The following is a 22,553-nucleotide window of genomic DNA, read 5'->3' on the forward strand; positions in this document are numbered from 1 at the left end:
GTATAGATGTCAATCCCAATCTCCCAGTTCATCCCACCACCACCCGCCCCACCCCCCACCCCGCCACTTTCCCCCCTTGGTGTCCGTACGTTTGTTCTCTGCATCTGTGTCTCTGTTTCTGCCCTGCAAACCGGTTCATCTGTACCATTTTTCTAGGTTCCACATATATGCGTTAATATGCGATATTTGTTTTTCTCTTTCTTACTTCATTCTCTATGGTATGTGACACACTTTTATTATGGAATTGTTTGAAACATTTATAAAAAAACCCATTTTTTTTAATCAGAGAAATGTCTAACTGAGGAACAGCCATAAGTGTTCAGTGTTTTCAGTTGTGATTAAAAGGTTTTGAAACTATGTGTCATGCTTTTTTCCGCTGTTTTACTTTCTGAATTAATGTAAAGGAACAGTCTTTTCCTTTTGGATACGTTTTTTGAAGAAACTTCTATGAATTTTATCCAGTAGCAAAAGAGGCCTTGGCAAGATTCATTCATGCATGCATTCCTTCATACATTCATCCATTTACTCTTTCATTCATTTTTGGACTAAGGTGACTAGCTTTTGAGTTTTGAACCATACACTCATATGGTTCAAAATTCAAAAGCTACCAAAGCCTCCCTCCCATCTCTGTGCCCCAGGCACTATTCCACTCCACACAGGCGCATTGTTATTAGTTTGTTGCATCTCCTTCCAGGGTATTTTATGTATTTAAAAGCACGTTCCTCAAACTTTTTTATCGGAAAAAATACTTGTCTTAGCTCAGGCTGCCATAACAAAAGGCCATAGGTCGGGTGGGATAAACAGAAATTTATTTCACACAGTTCTGGAGGCTGGATGGAGGTGTTGGCATGGTCGGAATCTGGGGAGAGCTGTCTTCCTGGCTTGCAGATAGTGCCTCGTTCTAGCAGTGTCCCCCCACGGAGGAAATAGAGGGACCAAGCTCTTTGGTGTCTCTTCTTAGAAGAACACTAATCCCACAGTGAGGGCTCCACCCTCATGGTCTTATTGAAACCTAATTTCTTTCCCAAGGCACCATCTCTAAATAACATCACACTGAGCCAGAGGCTGCAACATATGGATGGGAGAGAAGGGGTAGTGGAGAGAAACATAATTCAGTTCACAGTAACGCTTATATCTCAAAACAAAACAAAACAAAACTTAGGTGCAGTGCCAATGGATCGTTTTTTTTTCCCCCTTCTAAATGGAGGTTGCCAAAATATAAATATGGAACTTAGGGGAGCACATGCCTTTCCATCCTCTCTTCTTTAGTTTTTTTCCACGCCACTTCCAGAATTGGTCTAAAATATTGTGCCAAGGCTGTAGGTCTCCTGAGCAGCCCCTTAGAACAGTATTCAGGGCTCTTCAAGATTCTGACTCCAAATTCCCTTCCCTGTTTATCACATAAAGAGCCCTACACCCTCTGATGCAGGCACCCTGAATTATTTGGGCAGACTTCAGTGCTTTACTCATGCAACTTCCTCTGCGTGGAAGGCCCACGCCACAATTCCTTCTCCAGTGTTCCTTCAAATGTCACATCTTCTGCTTGAATTAGTAATTTCCTGCTCTGTGTTTTCATATCGGCTTGTAGCAGAACGTACAACCTCAGTGCCAGAAGCAAATTATAAGTAATGGTTGTGTTCTCCCACCCCCAACACCTAGAGCAGGAAAAGTATCTGACTTATTTTTTGTGACACTGAATAGAAGTTGGCCCAATGTACAATAAACTGTATTTGCTAAGATGATAGCCTGAATTTACAATAACCCTGAAACTTTAAAAAGAAAGACGGCCAAAACAAAAAACAAACAAAAAAAGACAAGTCACACACACAAAAAAAGAGAGATAACGGAGCTAAATTTTTTTTTTGGCTTTGCCACGGGGCTTGCAGGACCTTAGTTCCCCGAGCAGGAATTGAACCCAGGTCCACCATAGTGAACGTGCAGAGTCCTAAACACTGGATGGCCAGGAAATTCCCCCTGAGTTAAATTTAAATAAAAATCTAGCATCAGAGCTATGGAAGCTTGTGGTCTTCTTTATGTTGAATGTAAAATGTATGTAATGAATTACTAGCTGTTTTTAGATGATATAAATTGAATCCCTTGCTTAGGCCTCCCAGAGAGGAAGCTATATATATATTTATTTGTTAAAATTAGTTAAAAATAATATCTTAGACTAGCAGAGGAGAGTCTTCTCTAGAGCACTTCTCTGGGGCAGATTTTTATTTAAAATGTGAATTTGGGATTTTAAAAATAAGTTTTAAAAGTTATTAGGTTCAGGCCAAGATTTCCCAATCCCCTACTTCCACCCTGAATCCCAAATGCTCTGCCTCTGTTACCGAGTAGCACAAAATTGCCAAGGCTGAGTGTTTGTGCCACATATACGGCCAGATGACAGATGCTGCTCCTTGTGTAACAAGGTATTAAACACTTAAATGCATGTGATATGCTAGTTCCGTTGCTTATCCTAATCTGGGTCATCTAATATGTAATTGTAGCGGTCACGGTAATCAATCTTTGTTCTAGGTCCCTTAGAGTCAGTGCAAAGACTCTTATTATCCCCAGTTCTAGTTTACTTTTTTATTTTCTTAAAGACTTCACAATGACGTTCAAGTGCAGTAATCTCTCTTTAGGATACAGTGGAGGGCAACGAAAGAATTTGGAGATACTGTATTATTTAAAGTGTAATTTAGATCTCTTTTTCTTCCCCCGCGGAAGTGCAGATTTTTGTGTTTTAAAGAACATTTAAAATTCTGATGTGAGAATATTTTAAAATTTTAAAAAAGAAAAATTTTGTTTTTAATTTTTAAATAAAATGTTAAATAGATTAAAAATTTAAAATAAAAAAGTGAGGTAAAAACATAACACAGCCATATATATGTGTGTGTAATGTAAAAAAAGGTATCTAAGTCCTATATCTATATATATAGGAAAATTTTCTTTACATTATTGAGGACATCTTTCCTAGCTTTCTGTTATCTCCTTCTTAAGGTAACCGAAATGTGCTCCTTTGGCCCAGCCTGAGAATCATTAATTTAGAAAAACATAAATATACACTAGCTTTAAGTATTAGAAGTGAAAGTAATGGGATGTGGATTACATGTAGTATCGCTTTTGTGATGACCTATTTGAGCACAATAAATTTTAATTGTGCCAATATTGGGAGGGAAAACAAACAACCCAGAGCGAACAGCAGGTTTCTGATGTCTAGAAACAGTAAGACGACGCTCTCTTGGAATGAAAGACGGCGCTTGCGCTCAGACTCAGTGGGCGCCCGCCCTCCTGCGTTTTCTCCAGCCGCCGTTTCCTCCGCCTTTCGCGCTCTAGCCACCAGGGAAGCCCAGCCTAAGGGCAGCTGGGCCCTGATTGGCTCCTTTGAAAGTCTACGGGCTACCTTATTGGTGGATCCAGGACGCTTTAGCGCGGTGAGTTTGAAACTGCTCGCACTTCTCTTCAAAGCTGGCGCTTGGAAGTCAGGGGAGAGCGCCGCTGACGTGGTAGCCGCCGCTGCTTTCGCCGGGGGATAATAAGCCGGGTAGAGTTGCCGGGGTCAGGGTCATGCCTATGGGGCGTCGACTCGGCAGGGCCGGCGTCGACTCGCGGGCCTCGGAGGGGGAGTATTACGGAACCGGGTGATAATTAGGCGGCTGGGGTCTGCGTGCGGCCAGGCCGGGCCTTCACCTGGGGTCCGGGGCCTGGGCGTGGGAGCGACGCCGGCCGGCTCTAGCGGGAGGCTTGTGGGAGCCCAGCCCCGGCGGGGTTACTCCGGCAGGGCTGGGGTTGCCCTGGCCTTGGTGTTGCAGTCTGGGGCCACGCGGGTGGCTGAGGAGGCTTTCGGGTCCTGACTGAAGCCAATTCCGTGCCTTGGTTGGCCGACGCCGAGCGCTTGCGGAGTGCCAGGCTCGGCCCTCGGCCCTGCAGCTCCCGCCCGTCCGCGGTGCGTTCTGCCCTCGCCTACGGGGGTGGAAAGCAAGACCGCACCTGGGCCAGGTACCCACGCCAGTTCCCAATCACAGGCTGTCCCGGAAAACCGATCGGATGAACTACCTTGTGGGCCTTCTCAGGCTTGCCTCTGTGCCCGTGACCCTAGCCCTCCTAGAGCTTTTAAGAACACTTAGCCAAGGCATAGAACACCAGAGAACTTGAATTTTTTGTTGTTGTTGTCGTCGTCGTTTTTATTTTATGCTTTGTGGTGGTTACATTCTATGGAATTGGCAAAAAGTGGAAATCTAAGACATGCCGACAGTTAGAAACGTGTGTTTTTAAATCCTTTAATCAATTCTTATTTAATACTAAAGTTACCAATGTGCACGTCTTGCTTTCTCTAAAGACCTGGAGGTCTCTGGGTGGATTAAGCCGCTGGTATTTCACATCCTGCCACGGGTAGCACAGGGGGCATTCAAACGGTATGCTGAGGCCGCATCCTTTATTTAAAATAGTTACAACCAGGAAAGGGTGGAAGAGTAAGCTTTGGAATTGGGTTGGTTTTCAGTTATTTGTTTAAAGTGAGCTCAGCAGTTTCATCGTGCTTTAGGCGTATTACATCTGGATATTGAAGAAAAGAGAATTATCCTAATCGTCCACTGTCATTTGTAAAATTAAAGCATTTTTAAGATGACCAGGGTAGTGCAACTTTGTTCATTTAAAAAGATTTATCTCTACTTATTTCTGGAATGCTTTTGAAGAAGAATGTGAGAAATATAACTTAAGGGTCAATATAACTTCAGGCTCAGTGACCTTTATATACAGTTTCATCGGTGATGTATTATAAAATGATGCTTTGGGCTGCTGCAGCTATTGTTTCATTGCAAACTTACCAGCCAAGACTTAGCAGGAAGTCTTGAGTATCTGGTTGTCATTTCACCTCTTTTTTTTTTTTTTTTTTTTTAAACCATTCTTTGTGATTCAAGTATATGGTTTTTCACTTTGTTCTTGACATTTGTGTAGGGTATAAGTAGATTTTATGTGTGGAATTGCACTTTTTCTTTTAGAGTGCTTAGTGATCTTTCCTACCTTACAAAAAGTACCTTGAAACTTTTTGTCATGTTTGTGTTACGTGACTGCTGACAACAGGAGAAAGATTAAAACTGTCACTAGAGCAAGTTGAAACATGTATACTTTCGCTAATGCATGAGCAGTGTGACCACATTTTAGCTCCCTACTCATGTCTTTAAAAAAAATTTTTTTTTTAAATTATCTTCATAAAAATATAAAGCCGTACAAATTCAGTCAAATAACCTTGTTAAAATATTTGGGTATAACTCCGGCACACACTGGTGTTCCTTAGAAGTGTTACATAAAAAGAACATCTGGGATTTGTTTGGGAAGAATAGGTAAATCCATGTGTGAATTTGAGGGTTAATTTGGAAGAGGCTAAATGTTACACTGGTATAGGATATACAAATATTTCCAATGTTTCAGAAGCTAAGAAGGGTGGGAGAGTCTTTGAGTTCTTTCCCTTCTAACTATTGTTTTAATATAATAGCTAATATTCATGGAAAATTAATACTGCACTAGGCACTGTGGGAAATGCTTTACTTATAGTATCTCATTAATAACATAAAAGCACGCTTTGAGTTAGTGACACGTAATCAAATCAGCTTTTCCTCTCATTTTAGGATCTTCCATACCCATTGATTAACTATGGAAGACTATACCAAAATAGAGAAAATTGGAGAAGGTGAGTGGTTTTAATAATATAAAAGGATTTTTAAAAAATGATTTAATGACGCTGTAACATCCTTGACATGAAGACATGTAAATATTCATTAAAATCCAATCTTTGGGACTTCCCTGGTGGCACATTGGTTGAGAATCTGCCTGCCAATGCAGGGGACACGGGTTCGAGCCCTGGTCTGGGAAGACCCCACATGCCGCGGAGCAACTAAGCCCATGCGCCACAACTACTGAGCCTGCGCTCTAGAGCCCGCGAGCCACAACTACTGAAGCCTGTGCGCCTAGAGCCCGTGCTCTGCAACAAGAGAAGCCACCGCAATGAGAAGCCCACGCACTGCAACGAAGAGTAGCCCCTGCTCGCCCCAACTAGAGAGAAAGCCTGTGCGCAGCAACGAAGACCCAACGCAGCCAAAAATAAAAAAATTAATTAACTAATTAATTTTTAAAAATCCAGTCTTTCAGGTACATCTAACAGTATATTAGTGCATTAATACATATGTTCTCTACATAATAAAACACAAAAATGTTCACATTTCAAGAGAATTGAAATTATTCTGACATGTCTCCCCAACAGCCCCCTTCCAATAATCTTACATCCTTCTAATACTAAATGCTTAAAGCAATATTTGTATTTTGAAAACACTATTGATATCTTGTAGGTGTGTTGGGAAGGGTGTTAGGGCAGTGGAATTATGTACTTTACTTCTAAATACTTCTGCATATATACTCTGAAGTTCTAGTCAGGGTCATGCATTTCATTTGGTGGTTAAATGTCTCCTTAATGTCTTCTGATTTAGAATTGTCCCCCTGACTTTTCCCCTTTGACATTGAGCTTTTGACAGCCCAATTCATTTCTTAAATATATCCAGACTTTTCTTATTTCAATTATTACAAAGTTGTTCTCTGGTTTCTTCTGAATAACAAAAATCTGAGTGTTGTTACATTAGTCTTGGAACTCCTTCCTGCCTTAAGGAAATGTCTTTTTAGATTGTAGAGAACATAGCTATATCCATGATGTGGAACCTTAGCTGGCATTTAGTAGGCACTCTGTAAACATTTGTTGATCAAGGGTTTTTCTCTTTACCGTTCAGTCTCCATAACTTGTCCATATCGAACATTTTAAAATTTTATAATGCTTAGTTCATTTCAGAGCGCATACCTTGTATGTCACAAATAATTTTTGGTAATTAACCAGTGGAATCACTGTGCTCTGTTTAACTAGAGCTCTATTCCAGTAGTTCATTGAGAAGTGATATGGTTCAAAAAGAGTCAGAAGAGAGACATAGAGCACTTGTGATGTCTAAAACTCAATTCAGTACATATCAAGGAACTTAACTGGTGGCACAGTGGTGAAGACTCTGTGCTCCCAATGCGGGGGCCCCGGGTTTGATCCCTGGTCAGGGAACTAGATCACACATGCATGCCTCAACTGAGAGTTTTCAAGCCACAACTAAGGAGCCCACGTGCCACAACTAAGGAAACAGCAAGCTAAAACTAAGAGTGCAACCAAATAAATAAATATATTTTTTTAAATGCATATCTAGTGTTTGCTGTAAGTTAATCAGTGGTTGTTATGAGTAAATTTTAGGACCAGGTGAATGTTGTACACTTGAGGGAGAGGTAAGCATACTTAAAAAAAAAAGTTCTGAATTTACCATTAACAGTTTCTTTGACTATATTATGCAAATGACTGGTCTTCCTGAGTGGGATCCACTCCAGGATCCCTGTCAATGTCAATATTGACATTGTTGCTCATTATCTGAAGCCTATATATCAGAATCAGTGTCCTCAACTTCCAAATGGACGTGAGGCTTTCTGCTATATAGTAGATGATATGAGCTTGAATAGATCAAATATTTAATAAAATATTTTATCCTCATTCTTTTCTAGATGAGGATTGTTGACTATATATTTGAAGTGTATGAAGCACTCTATAAAGTTTTCTGAAAGTGTCACAGTGACTCCTGTTAGTAATATTTCCTGAGCCCAAATCTTTACACTGTATTTTATGCCTACCTTGTTGCCAGGTAGGATATTTGACAGGAGATACATTCCAATCTGCAAACGATCCTTCTTCTCTAAAATGTGCTGGAAAATTACTGGTAATTTAAACGTATGGGAAACCTGTGATGACTATATGAATTCTCTAAACTACAGACATAATAGGTTTTAGTTACCTTCAGTGTTGTTTTGGAAGTGATGAGGGTATAATTATGACTAAGATGCTTCCTATCTGGCCACAGCAGATATTTCTATCATGTGACACCTTATGGGATTCAGTCATTTTTAAAATCTTTTTTAGTTTGTGGAGGTTGTCACATAGCAGACACTTTGTCTATTTCAGGTACCTATGGAGTTGTGTATAAGGGTAGACACAAAACTACAGGTCAAGTGGTAGCCATGAAGAAAATCAGACTAGAAAGTGAAGAGGAAGGAGTTCCTAGCACTGCAATTCGGGAAATATCTCTATTAAAAGAACTTCGTCATCCAAATATAGTCAGGTATGGTGTAATATCTGAATCTGAATCATTTTCCGCATACTATTTCAAATGTGAATTTCATTGTGGAAACTTTTATATTTGCTTAATTTCTGGTCTAACCTTGCTGAGCTGACTAGAACCTTACTATTTTTGTTCATTGAGAATGCTGGGCATAGAAAAAAAGAGGCTGGTAAAGCAGGAACAGAGTTAGAGGAGCTTGGTGATAAAGATTAGTAGTGGGGGCTGGAAAATCAGGGTAAACTGGTCAAGGGAGAAAAGGAAGTCCTTTTCACAGAGCTTTGACACTGCTCCCACTCTGAGAGCTCTGATGCTTAAAGACTCCTTAATCAGAGACCTGAGACAGTTAGATAGGTCAGATGAAGATAAAGCTTTCCTTTCTAAGTATTTGGACTGGCATCTTTCCAAATTAGGATTTAACTGCATTTTTCTGGGGCGAGAGATAGTGAGCAACTAGTAAGGTCAGATACTGCTCTAAGGTTTGTTTCTATTATTTACCTCAATGGAAAGACAAGCTCTGAGCAACAAGCAGTCAACCTAGAAACGTTCTTCTGGAGTAGAAGCCGCTTGCCACTTAGCGCCTAATATAATATGACTTAATTTTCAATTGCTGCCCTGAGGTTCCTTTCTCAAATTCTAGTTTAGTGCTACGGTTTTCACCACTAGGGAAGCTACCCCCTCTTCTTTCCCAAAGCAGGATAGTAAGATTTCTTATGGCCCTGCTTTATGTAACAGCAACTGTGAAATGTGTAGAAATAGTTTTATTTTGTGAGAGGTCAAAAATGTTAGAGTTTTAAATTTTCATATAATTATTTTATTCTTCAGTCTTCAAGATGTGCTTATGCAGGATTCCAGGTTATATCTCATCTTTGAATTCCTTTCCATGGATCTCAAGAAATACTTGGATTCTATCCCTCCTGGTCAGTTCATGGATCCTTCACTTGTTAAGGTAAGAATCTTGCCTAATTTTATTAGTATTTTTCCACTGTGAATGTAAAGTGTAATTATCCTTACACCATCTCTACCAAACCTCTCCTCAGAGGTAGGCATTCTTTTTTTTTTTATTTTTTATTTTTAATATCTTTACTGGAGTATAATTGCTTTACATTGCTGTGTTAGTTTCTGCTGTATAACAAAGTGAATCAGCTATACATATACATATATCCCCATATCCCCTCCCTCGTGCGTCTCCCTCCCACTCTCCCTTATCCTACCCTTCTAGGTGGTCACAAAGCACGGAACTGATCTCCCTGTGTAGCCATTGTTTTATTAGTAATCTTAGAGATACTCATATGTCAACTTTGTATGTGTGTATACATATACTGTTTTTATTAAAATGGGATTATGTATATATATATATATATATATATATGCATTACTTTCCATTTTTCTATGTAAAACATTTGACCATAGGTCTACCTGTCTTTCTAATTTTTTTTTTTTTTTTTTTTTTTACTCAGAAACATTATTTATTTTTGACATCCATCTATATCTTAACGTAACTGTAATGAGTATTCCTTGTAATATCACCTCGTAGGGAAATCCCCACTATGATTTTTCCTTCAATTCCATTTTGTTCAAGATGTCTTCCTAATTTTTGATACAGTTATGTAAACCAGTTCCACACTGGTGGACATTGAAATTGTTTTCCAGCTTGGTGATTCATGCCCTTATGATCAGTGCTGCAGTGAATATCTTTATATCTTCTTATACATCTTTATAGGATGGATTCTCACAGGTGGAATCAATGGGTTGAAGATGTTTATTTACACTTAAAATCTTGATAGAGAGTGCCATTTGCCCTCTAAAATATTAGAGCAATTTACTCTTAAACATCATGGTGTGTATTTTCTTTTAATACCTCACTGTCGAAACTTGTTTTTATCAATCTTTTTGATAATAATCTATTATGTGAAAAAGACTAATATCATTTTGCATGTCATTTAACATTTTTTCATTTCTTAGACATTTTATAAACAGCCTATACATATTCTTCACTGATGATTCTTTTTTTTTTTTTAATTATTATTTATTTATTTATTTGTATTTATTTATTTGGCTGCGTTGGGTCTTCGTTTCTGTGCAAGGGCTTCCTCTACTTGCGGCAAGCGGGGACCACTCTTCATTGCGGTGCGCGGGCCTCTCACTATCGTGGCCTCTCTTGTTGCGGAGCACAGGCTCCAGACGCGCAGGCTCAGTAATTGTGGCTCACGGGCCTAGTTGCTCCGCAGCATGTGGTATCCTCCCAGACCAGGGCTCGAACCCGTGTCCCCTGCACTAGCAGGCAGATCCTCAACCACTGCGCCACCAGGGAAGCCCCTTCACTGATGATTCTGTTAGGATATTTTTTCACTGGTTTCTAAGAGCCTCTTATCTGTAACATGTTGATAATAGTTCTTTTATTCCTTTTTTTTGTCTTTTGATTTGTTAATGGAGTACACCGTTAGTAATTTTTATAATTTAACAATCTTGTGCATGACTTTTGGACTTTGAGATTTTTTATGTCTTATTTAAGTCTTCCTCACTCAAAGATCACATGTATTAGAACAATACATGACAATGTTTCTAGTAGTTCTAGTAGATAACCCCCACCCCCTACTTTTGTCTTAAATTCTAGATAGATCAAAGGTTTATTTTGGTGTAAGAACGAGGGTTCTTAATTTTTTTCCAAATGGCTAGCCAGTTGTTCCAACTGATTGATTTTATGTATTTTATAATTTTGAACTTTATAAGTCAATACTGTAACTATGTATATTTTCTATTTCTGTAATATCCATGTTGCTTCAAACGCCAATTACATTGTCTTGGCAACAAGTATCTTATTAAAACACTTCTCTGAACTTACCAAACAGCATTTTGCGATAATTGTATCTCTTTAAATACACAGTCATAATATTCTCTTTGTTGTTTCTTTTGGAGTCTGTGACCAATGTCTCCAAAGAGGAAATGAATATGTAAAGATAAAAGACTGAAATGGAAAAGGCTAACCTTATTCAAGGTAGAAATAGAGTTGCTATAATTATATAAAACAAAAGTTTAAGAAAATTTCTGTATAGAAAACTAACTTATGACTTAAGAATTAGGGACCAAAGTAAGTAAAAGAAGAATAAGTGAGTTCATAAAGATGTGCCCATAAGGTGAATATCTTTGTCATAGGTATACAAACATGATACCTTATATAAATGGGCTTCCCATCCCCAAATACTTCCTGTTAGTCTCAAATGGCCTGAGAACTTTTTGGTAAATTGTTTATTTCTCCGCATTATAATCTCTTATGTCTTTGAAAGAAAGCCACCAAGATTATTTATAAAATCGTTAAATGGTATGGTTAAGTTTCTAACTTATGGTTCCTTCTTCCAGAGTTATTTGTACCAAATCCTACAAGGGATTGTGTTTTGTCACTCTAGAAGAGTTCTACACAGAGACTTAAAACCTCAAAATCTATTGATTGATGATAAAGGAACAATTAAACTGGCAGATTTTGGCCTTGCCAGAGCTTTTGGAATACCTATTAGAGTATATACACATGAGGTATGGTTTTTGGTGCTTTTGTTAAGTGTGATTGCTGGATTGTTTTCTATATTCTTTAAGTCAAGAAAGAAATACTCAATCAGAAAGATTTCCACTCTGTGCCAGTATCGGTTTATTGCCTCTCTGCTTCAAAATCATCCTTCATTGCCTGCTATGTGAAGATGTATCTGGAACCTTTTGATTATTTTTCTTTTGCCAGTTGCTGTGATGTTACTCTTTGACAGTAGAGGGTGCTGGAGAGGCATTACAGGAAGGAGTCATTATTCTTACTAGTCAATCTCTGAATCTTCCAATCCTCTGTTGTAGTTACTAATCCTTTACTGTAAACTTTCCCCATTCAAATTACCATGAGATTTCTGTCTCTTGATTGGATCCTCTCTTGAAACAATAAGATTGGTTAAAAGACAGGTTTTGTTGCTTAAGTGCTACTATTTCAGATGCATTTAGAAGCTTCTAAATATAACCAAGTTTTGTCTGTGTTATATTGGTGACTTGGCATTTTGTTTGCTATTTCTGGAGGGAAAGGGAATGTTGACTCACATAGCTAAGGATTATTGGGAAACCTTGTCTTCCGTGGAGTTGTCTACCCTTCTGCCCAAAGACTTCCTCCAGATCAAAACTTAATGACAGTGCTGATCTGGTCAGATGTTTCGGCTTCTTTTAATTATTCCTTTTTATCATTTTTCCCATGGCTCTATAAATAAAGATTATTTGGTTTCCATTGGCTTAAACATATGCCACTGACCTCCAGTGTGATAAATTAGATATGCTACAGTAGTAGATTGGTGCTAGACCACTAATAAACTGTTGTTTGACTTAGTTGTGATTTCAGCATGTAATCGGTACATGCACTTGTACAGTGTCAACCCCAAATCCATTATCATTGGGCTTTTTTTTTTTTTTTTTGTAAGTGATGGCTATCTTGACTATTTTGATCCTCGCATTTTAATGATTTGAAAAGACTTGGTGTGCTTTTTCTTTTCCCCCCTAATGAATATAGCTTAGAAATACTTCATTATTTATCTAACATTTAGTATTGTGTATAGTTAATTGACTTTTAAACACTATTATCAGAGGCAATCAAGCAGCATTCTGAAGGACAGTCCTAATGAAATAGAAATGTTTACATTTAGGTAATTTAACATGCCACATTTATTCCAAGTAAGATATTTTCTTTGTAATAGGTAGTAACACTCTGGTATAGATCTCCAGAAGTATTGCTGGGGTCAGCTCGCTACTCAACTCCAGTTGACATTTGGAGTATAGGTACCATATTTGCTGAATTAGCAACTAAGAAACCACTTTTCCATGGGGATTCAGAAATTGATCAACTCTTCAGAATTTTCAGGTATTTTCGTTTTATACTTGAGCTATTAAGAACTTTTAAATTAACATGTATATAGCAAGAGTTATGTTTATACTTTAACCATAAGTTTTTGTTTTGCTGTGGCTTTTTAGAGCTTTGGGTACTCCCAATAATGAAGTGTGGCCAGAAGTGGAATCTTTACAGGACTATAAGAATACATTTCCCAAGTGGAAACCAGGAAGCTTAGCATCCCATGTCAAAAACTTGGATGAGAATGGCTTGGATCTGCTCTCGGTAAGGAATGCCCTTTATATTGACTTTAACACTGTGCATGATTCTGAATGTACTTAATTCTTTCTTTCACATAGGAAATAGGAAGAAAACCACTGTATACTGAGCCAGGCACATAACTATCATGTCTGTTATGTTTATTGCCGAAGCGAGCACATTACTAGCTCCATTTTAGATATGCAAAACACTAGTGGTTTTGAGAGGAGGATTTGGCATTTGTTCACTTTTTTTTAATATAAATTTATTTATTTTTTTGGCTGCATTTGGTCTTCGTTGCTGCGCGTGGGCTTTCTTTAGTTGCGGTGAGCGGGGGCTACTCTTTGTTGCGGTGCGCGGGCTTCTCATTGCGGTGGCTTCTCTTGTTGCAGAGCATGGGCCCTAGGCGCACAGGCTTCAGTAGTTGTGGCTTGCAAGCTCTAGAGCTCAGGCTCAGTAGTTGTGGCGCATGGGCTTAGTTGCTCCGCGGCATGTGGGATCTTCCCAGACCAGGGCTCGAACCCGTGTCCTCTGCATTGGCAGGCGGATTCTTAACCACTGCGCCACCAGGGAAGCCCTTGTTCACTTGTTTTTAATCTGATAGGTAGCTGTAGATACTCTGAAGGAGAGGATGAGGTTAATAAACCTTTAAGTTGCGGACTTGGAGTGGCCTTCCTCTCCAGCTTTTTTGTCTCAGTATTTACTGCTTTTTAGTTTAGACACAGTCGTTTTAGTTTTTAAAGTCTTTACTGCATGAATTCCCATTTCTCACTTTGCCTCGTTTCCACATCAGACCGGTTAGCAGAAGGACAAATGTAGTTCTTAAAACCTTTCCCGTCTGTAACGTTGCTGTTCCCAACTAAACAGTTGTGTTCTTTAAAAACAAGACAAAAAAAAAATTTGTTAGGATAAAAAATTGTCCTAGACCTGCCTCAGGAAATTTGTTTTAGAACAGTATTTAAATACTGAGATTTTCTTTTCTTTTCTTTTCTTTTTAAATTTATTTTTTAATTTATTTTTATTTATTATTTGGCTACATTGGGTCTTCGTTGCTGCACGCGGGCTTTCTCTAGTTGCGGTGAGCGGGAGCTACTTTTCATTGCGGTGCGCGGGCTTCTCATTGTCATGGCTTCTGTTGTTGCAGAGCACGGGCTCTAGGCGCACGGGCTTCAGTAACTGTGGCACGCAGGCTCAGTAGTTGTGGCTCGCAGGCTCTAGAGCGCAGGTTCAGTAGTTGTGGGGCACGGGCTTAGTTGCTCCGCGGCATGTGGGATCTTCCCGGACCAGGGATCGAACCTGTGTCCCCTGCATTGGCAGGCAGATTCTTAGCCACTGCACCACCAGGGAAGTCCAATACTGGGATTTTAGAAGGGACTAGTTTTTATGAATCTCAGGTACTGTGATTGCAAAAAAAAAAAAGATTTTGACAGGTTACTAAACAAAGGAAAAAATCTACTGCTATATCATCATACACATGTTCTAACTGATCTTTGGGCCCCTTCACAATTTATAAATCATGCCACCAAATTCAGCTTAGAGTTCCCAAATGCTTACAAGTGCAGTCCAAGATCCTTTACTGCCACTCAGATATTTTGTACATTAATATTGATGATAAGATGTAAAAGGCCTTCTGTATTCCTGGCCCAGTCTGTCTTTTTAACTTCCATGATTCTTGAACATGAAGAATTTCACTTTAGTTAACGAAATGAAAATCGTACTGTCAATCACGGTTCCTTAGTGTAGCCAGTGTTGACATCTTGGACTGGCTCCTTCTTTGCTGCTGGAGGCTGTCCTGTACATCGTAAGCTATTTAGCAGCACCCCAGCCCTCTGTCCCATAGGTGCCATTAACACATGCCCCCTAGTTGTGACAACCCCAGATGTCTCCACACATTGCCAGATGTCCCCTGAGGGGCAAAGTCTCACCAAGTTGACAATCACTGCTGTAAATCATAAGTCGGTCTTGGTTTCAAGTTTCAGCTTTATCACTCTTAAACTCTATGAACTTGGGCAGGTTCCATAACCTCTTTGAGCCTCAAAGTTCTTATTTGTAAAGTGGGACTAATTCCTACCTTTTTTTGTGTGAGGATTAAGTAACATGAAACGTACAAAGCACTTAATAGAGTGCTAGCTATATAATAAGAGCTCAAATGGTAACTAGATAGTAAAAGTATCTCTGGGTCTGCTTATTGATTTAGTTTTCTTTAAGATTAATAATATTTCGTTAAGATAAATTTTAACTTTATTCGGCCTTTTCTGTTAATGTGTAAATAAACTTCAATACTAGGTTGTCTGACCATAATTCATTTAGTGACTCATTTAAACTATGTTTATAACACATTGCAGTCTGGTTTTGTTTTTATTTGGAACTTGCTGGAAACTACATTAGACACCTCTATAGTTAATTGCCACCACTTCAGGAATGCTGTAAATAACTCAGAGGGCCATTTAATTCTCAAAGTAAATATAATTAACTAGATAATCTTTCTTAAATTTATGCCTTGGTTTTAAAGCTATCTGAATGCTTGTGTCTTAAACCATAATTTATAGCAAAAAGAGGTTATCAAGATATCTATGATTTAAGGAATAGATTATTTAGAGCTAGGGGGTGAAGTAGGACATTTATGTGGTTTGGTATTAAACTGACAGAAATGTTCATTTAGTAGTTTTTCATTAAAATTATTAGCTTATGGCTTATTGGTAGAAAAGTAAGGCTTTGGAGATTTTTTTAAATGGTTTATTTCTTAAATAACCTTTTAAAAAATCTTTTTCCTCCCACAGAAAATGTTAGTCTATGATCCTGCCAAACGAATTTCTGGCAAAGTGGCACTGAATCATCCATACTTTAATGATTTGGACAATCAAATTAAGAAGATGTAGCTTTCTGACAGAGTTTCCATGTGTTGTGTCGAGAACAGATAGCTGTATTTTTACTGTTAACTGTTTTTGTCTTGTGTATTTTTCTTTTCTTTGTTGTAAAACTTAAGCTGTGCCTCATCTTCTGATTTCAAAAGTGTAACTTAAAAATGTAAATACTGTTCTATATGAATTTAAATATAATAATTCTGTATATGTTTGTAGATCCCACCGTAACAACTATTTGTTACTATAATAAAACTATATAAATCTAGTATTGATGTCAGGAATTGGGAAAAATTTGAGTTAGCTTAAATCATCTAAAATCCTACAGCAGTCTGCTTTTCCTGTAGTTGGAAATACTAAACTTTAGGAAAGTGTGCCTGGTTGAAAATTCATAATGCTTTGAAGTATTTTTATGTTCTGAATGTTTAAATTTTCTTGTCAGTTTCTTGCCATGTGGTAATTCTACAACCTGCCTAAAGATGAATATTTTTCTACTGGTATTTCAATTCGTGACCTAAATGTTTAGGCATTCAGATGAGAAAACTATCCAGATTTGAGAACTGATGCTTAAATTTAGAGAGGTTTTTAGTAAACTTATAAAACTAACATTAGCGTATGCCAAAGTTTGCTAAGTTTTACAGTCAGAGATTAAGGGCTGTCCACAGCAGGGGAGAACAGTTTAGAAAATTTATGAGCTATCCTATTTTTAGGTAGGTTATGAAAGTTATTTGTCTGAGTGAATTCTTGTGCCTTGGTCAGAGGTAATAACTATACAAGGAGTTGCTTATCTTGGCTTTCAAGCCTGACTTTAAAACTCGGTTTTTAAATTTTGACATAGTTTAGTTTATTAGCAGCCTTCTTAGAAGGTTCTAATGTAAAATTATTTAGCTAAAATCACTAGCTTTGGGAATTGTTTAATTAATAATGCTGCTCATTGTGATTTTTACCTGTAAGCAGGCTAATTTATTTGTTATAGCCAAGAGAAATGTCTCTAAAAATAGTTTTATCATTTTTAGTGTACATCTATCCATTGTCTGCCCATATACTCTATTTTTCCTCCTGGTTACTTATGGCTAGAATGGGCATTCTTGTGTGACTGATCCAGTTGACTGAATATGTAATGGGTGATCTGCCTAATCTTGTTGTCTTAGAATTTTTGCACTTGAGGAGAAAGGATGGGTCACTTTCTTTGGTGACAGGGCTTATAAGGTGAGAGGTTTGGTGGCCTTGTTCTAGGTCCTTTGGCGGAAGCCAGCCTGCAGTAAGGGAATGCAGAGCTTGGAAGTCATTTGAGGTCATACTGTGGAGAGATTTCATGGCGGGAATTTGTTAAATGAAAGGTCACACCAAAGATTTAATTGAGATGGTGAAATGGTGTATCTACAGAATTGTGTTCTCTTACCTGTGAAGTGAAGTATTGAAGTGAGTCTACTTTTCAAATTGTGCATTGCAGCCCTTTAGCGGTTCAGGATCAGCATTAATCAGTGATACCCTTCCCCCCGCCCTCCCCCCTGAAATTATTGGTGTGTCTTATATAATTATTTCTTGGTATTTTTGTTTCAATAATATATAGATGCACTGGTGTCACCAATGTTTGGGGCCTTGTGGACTTGGTAGCAGCAGCACACATCCTTACTGGTATTGTTCCTTGCCGTTTAATTGTTTGAAAAGTCAGTAATTCATCAATTGAGAACCTACTTAGTGGACCAGGGAAATGAGATGGTAGAACACTGCCAACAGTTGCTGTAATGAGTGACCCCCTTTCCGTCCTGCTCCAGCTATCTGTGTAGTCCCGTGTAAAGTGTTTACGGCAGCTTCAGTGACTGCGTGAAGAGCTACTGAATTGGGTCCTCATCTCATGCATATTTTTACATTGGCTTGTGCTGTGGTGCTTCTGATTCATTTTAAAGTGGATCTTTTCCCTGAGCCAATAGTTCTTCTATTTGTTGTGTGCTAGAAACACCTGAGACTAATTCTGGTCCTACCCTGAACAATTCTGAAATTGAAAATTTGTCTCTTTTCAAAATTTCCCCAAGGTGATTCTGATGTAGCCAGTTACCACCAGTTGGTGGTGAGTTTAACAACTTTGGACCGACATTTAGTTTTAGTTGTCTTAAAACTTCCTGTCATCTTGCATTACCTTTAACTTGTTCTATTTCTGTTTCAGGCTGTACTCTTTAGTGAGGGGAGAGGGTTGTATATTTCATCACCAATAGAAGACTTCCATATACTGTGACAATTTCTCTATCTTCTCATTGTCCGTAAGCTTTAGAGAAGGGTTTTTTGTTGTTGTTGCTGTTAAAGTTAAAATATATAGGCAGTAATGGTGCAAAGAAGTTAATACATAATTTGTAGTAAAATCTTACTAATTTATATGTGGACATGGCATATGTGAATTAAATGTTTGAAAAAAAATGATAGTGTTTTAGAGTTAATAAAAGGTCTTTTGGGGACTTGGGTTAACATACTAAAATAATTTTTAATTAGTAAAAAATAATTTTTAAAGTACTTAAGGAGACTTGAAAGTTCTACTAGGTGGAATACACTTCCACTTTAGTGCCTTTAGCAAACTGTAGTTCATAATAGGTCAACTTCAGTTCCACCCCTTCTAAATCGTTGCCATATTCAAACTGAAGTCAGTGAGGTTCCATAGGACCCTAGGATCATTTTGCATTTTGTGGACAGAGTAGAGACAATTAGAGATGTTTGTGGGCTATGGAGTTAAGAGAGTAGTGGACATTGTTTAAATAAGTCTGGGACAAGATAGATAGAGTATTGAATGATTAAAGGGAAAGTGAGGGATGGAGGGATAAAGGGTGAAAGTCCCTGAAGAGGGAGGTACTTCAGACCTAAAAATAGCATCTAGTAGAAGGCTCAGGTGGGATATTAATGGTACTGACAGGGATTGTAACTTTAGACCCTTTGGAGAAAGGAGTGAAGTATTTGGAAGCAAGACTAGACGTTTTTAGTCCCATGCTGTCATGTAAATATCAAGTTTCCTAAGATGCCTTAAAAGCTTCAGAAGAGATGCATTGAGAGTCATAGACTTGTTGAGGAGGAAAAAAGGTATCGCAATACCAGCGTTCCTTAGAATGCTGAATTAGGGTCTCCTGGAGAGCTTGTTAAGAGATTTCTGGACCGTCCCCAGAGTGTGATTCAGTACATCCTGCATAGCCACGAATATACTTTCTTAACAAGTTCCCAAGTGATGATTCTGATGGTCCAGGGACCACACTTTGAGAATCACTGCCTGGGTAGCTCTCAGAACTCTAGAGAACTGAACAGAAACCTAGCTATTTGGTCAGCTTATTTGTAGAGGAAGCACAGAAGTGCAGAAGGAGAAACTGACCTAGAGCCAGGCATACATTTAGAGGTTGAACTGGAATTCGAACCTAAATCTTCCATTGTCATTGAGAATTGAGAAAAGTGAACGGTGTAATGTAAAGATTCCAGTTTTAGAGCCATATTGGAGCTTGGTTCCCAGTTCTGCCAATTCTGTCTGTAGCCTTGGATAAGTCACTCAACATCTCTGAATCTATTTCCTCAATTGCACAATGGAGATAATAAATGGGATTTATTTATATAAATACATAGGTAGGATTGTAGGATTGTTGTGAGGGATGTAGATAGGGCTGCCAGGTATCATGCATGTATTATATATAGTACATGTCTTGTCAGAATGCCCTAAATATTCTTTTTTCAATACATTACAAAAATTGAGCAGTCAGAGCTATTTTTCTGCCACAGTAATTGGTGCTTAAATCTGTTAAATGGCAACACAAGGTGCCCTAGATGGGGAATATGGGTAAAGTTCCTGGCACACGGTAATTCCTTTCTCCTTTGAAGTCTCAGCACTTTTTTCTTACATTACCTCTTCTGGCACTTTTACTTTCTCCCTTACTAAATTCTAAGTCCAGTGAGGGCTGGGGCCATGTCTTGTTCTTTCATCCTCACAGCCCTTGGTCTAGAACCTCAAGCATTAGACACGATCCCAGCCCTTTAAGGTTGCTCAAAGGTTATGGCGCCTCCCCTTCAATAACAACTGAACATCTATAGTGAGCAGCTACTGTGCTTTACATACATTCCCTGTCTTTCCCAGCAACTTTGTAAGGGAGTGGGCAACTTCACCTTACAGATGGTGAAACTAAGATGCGTTGAGCATAAGTAATTTGCCAAAGGTCTCAAGGCTAGTAAACGCTGGAGCAAGGATCTGGGGGCTCTCTGGCTTCACATTGTTCTCTTCCCATGGCATCATGTTGTTTCCCACAATAAACCGATAAAGTGAACGTGTGTTTAGTTTCTAAAGCTTAAGAAGAAAGAACCTGAAGAAGGCAGGCAACTACTAAAGCCAGCACAGCCCAGGTGCCAAGGAGCACCCAGCTCAGGGGTGTGCAAACCAGCCCTCACGGGCCTGCAAGCCCCTCATTAGCACCGAAGCTCCTGAGACCTCTGCCTCAAGGCTGAAAGGACCAAGGTGAGAGAGTTTGCAGCCCAGTTCATTTTCCTGTCCCATTTTAGGTAGCACTGTCTCCTTTTAGCACACTGCACGTGGTCCTCTTCTTGAGCTCCTTAATTCTGGCTCCTTGTTCATACGGATGACCCAGAATGGATCAGTGCGGTAAACCATAACCCGACCTTTATAAACAAACAAACAAATAATCCGTAACCCAGCAGCAGTAATTGGTCCAGGGGTGGGCAAACGATCTGAACAAGGCCCATGAGGGTCCTTTTTGCTACGGAAACCTCGAGAGAATGAAGTCGTCTTTCTGCTGACTGTGCCAAACTGGGATGACATGGCTGGAAGCCTGAGGCATCTCCCGCATTCTGCCGAACTGGCTGAGCCCAGAAAGTGATGAATAGAGAAAGATTCTCAGGAGTTTGGTGTCCCTGGTTCCGGCGGGGCTGCCTTAGCATTTGGAGCTACCCACTATCCCTTGTGGGTGTAGGAGTGGTGGGTTGTTTATTCTTTTTTGCTTAATCTTGTTTGAGTTGGGGTTCTGTCATTTCAACCCCAAAGAGCCACAGTTGTCAATACCAAGATAACACTTGGATAAATAATCCTAAAGGAACCCCCAATTTTAAGCATCCTCATAGTTATAAATCCTTACATAGTTAAATATCTTCCTTTAAAAGCACTTTATTTCTCATAATTATTGTTTTCACTGCAGCTTCTAGTATTGGTTGTGTAGAATGGTACTGATATAGATGTATTCCTATTGACCTTTCAAAGAACCTACAAACTTGAGGAATGCTTACATACGTGTACCTACTCTTTACCAGTCAGGAGTAGAAATCTGCAGCATTTATTTCTATGGGCAGTCATGCCTTCCCTTGAGATAGGATTTCAAAACCATGCTATACTTTTCTGTTAAGGAAATAATGCAATAACAAAAGCAGAACGTTTGGGGAGAATTTGTTTCCCAATGAGTATTAGTAGTTTTTTGTATTTGTAAAGAGCTTTGTAATAATTAAGTGGCCTATGCTATTTCAATAGACAGAAGCTTCCTATACTATAAAAATACCCTTAACTATAAAACCACAAGAATAATTATACCATAAAACATACTTTATAATATGGACAGAAAAGATACATTTCCCAACCGACCATAGCCATTTGTCTTAATGGTTCTGGTATCATGACAGACATATTTATGTGCAAGAAAATACAAATCTATTCTTCATGAACTGCATTCACTGCTTCAGAGATCCAAGTGGGGAGCAGAACATTTGCTCCATCTTAAATCTTCTTGCTAGAATTTGAACATAGTTTTAGAAATGCTTTTTGGCTTCTTGTTTGAATTACTTCTCATGCATAGGCACTAACGGAAAATGGTTCAGAACATAAAAAGATTGCAATTTCCCCGGTGAGCACAAAACATTTTAGACCAGTCAACATCAATCTGAAGCCACACGGACTGGATGACAAATGCAATGTTATTTATACGTTCAGAGCTCTTAGTTACCCATGCCAACAGAAGGTTCTAGCGGCTTGGATAACCTTAAAGAGCCAACATCTCACCTCCCTCCCCCCAAATTTTGGCATTCACTCTGTGACCCACCCACTTGCAGCAAATCTCATTTCCAAGTTAGTGAAATAAAATTTTAGAATTGAATGGGATCTTGGACATTGTTCAGTTCAATCCTTATTTTCCCAGGGAGGAACCTACAGATTTCAGCAACAGAGTGAGAAACAGAACCTAGGTTTTCTGACTTCCAATTTAAAGAGACTTCTACTCTGTTTTCGATTGCCTCTGACAGTGAAGCTGGGAGTCAATAATGGCTTCAAGAAAGAAATTATGTGTTTTAAGGATAAAATGTGCAGACAGGAGAGAACCCAAGTAATCAGTGAGGAGAAAATAGAAGTCAGATCAGAGAACGTTGCGTAGATTTTCAGTTGCTAGAAATTAAAAGTGAAATAGC

The 22,553-nt window shown here is 38.8% G+C and overlaps 1 protein-coding gene across 1 annotated transcript; it reads left to right on the forward strand.

Moving 5' to 3' along the window:
* The first annotated feature begins 3,458 nt into the window (after positions 1 to 3,458).
* CDK1 (cyclin dependent kinase 1) lies at positions 3,459 to 16,164 on the forward strand. The gene is made up of 8 exons (XM_059899421.1): positions 3,459 to 3,529; positions 5,613 to 5,674; positions 8,015 to 8,171; positions 8,994 to 9,117; positions 11,529 to 11,699; positions 12,884 to 13,047; positions 13,158 to 13,299; positions 16,053 to 16,164. The coding sequence occupies exons 2-8, from the start codon at positions 5,638 to 5,640 to the stop codon at positions 16,149 to 16,151; spliced, it is 894 nt and encodes a 297-aa protein (XP_059755404.1). The 5' UTR covers positions 3,459 to 3,529; positions 5,613 to 5,637; the 3' UTR covers positions 16,152 to 16,164.
* The last annotated feature ends 6,389 nt before the right edge of the window (positions 16,165 to 22,553 follow it).

Source organism: Balaenoptera ricei, chromosome 16 (assembly GCF_028023285.1).
Source record: "Balaenoptera ricei isolate mBalRic1 chromosome 16, mBalRic1.hap2, whole genome shotgun sequence".
Classification (NCBI taxonomy): Eukaryota; Metazoa; Chordata; class Mammalia; order Artiodactyla; family Balaenopteridae; genus Balaenoptera; species Balaenoptera ricei.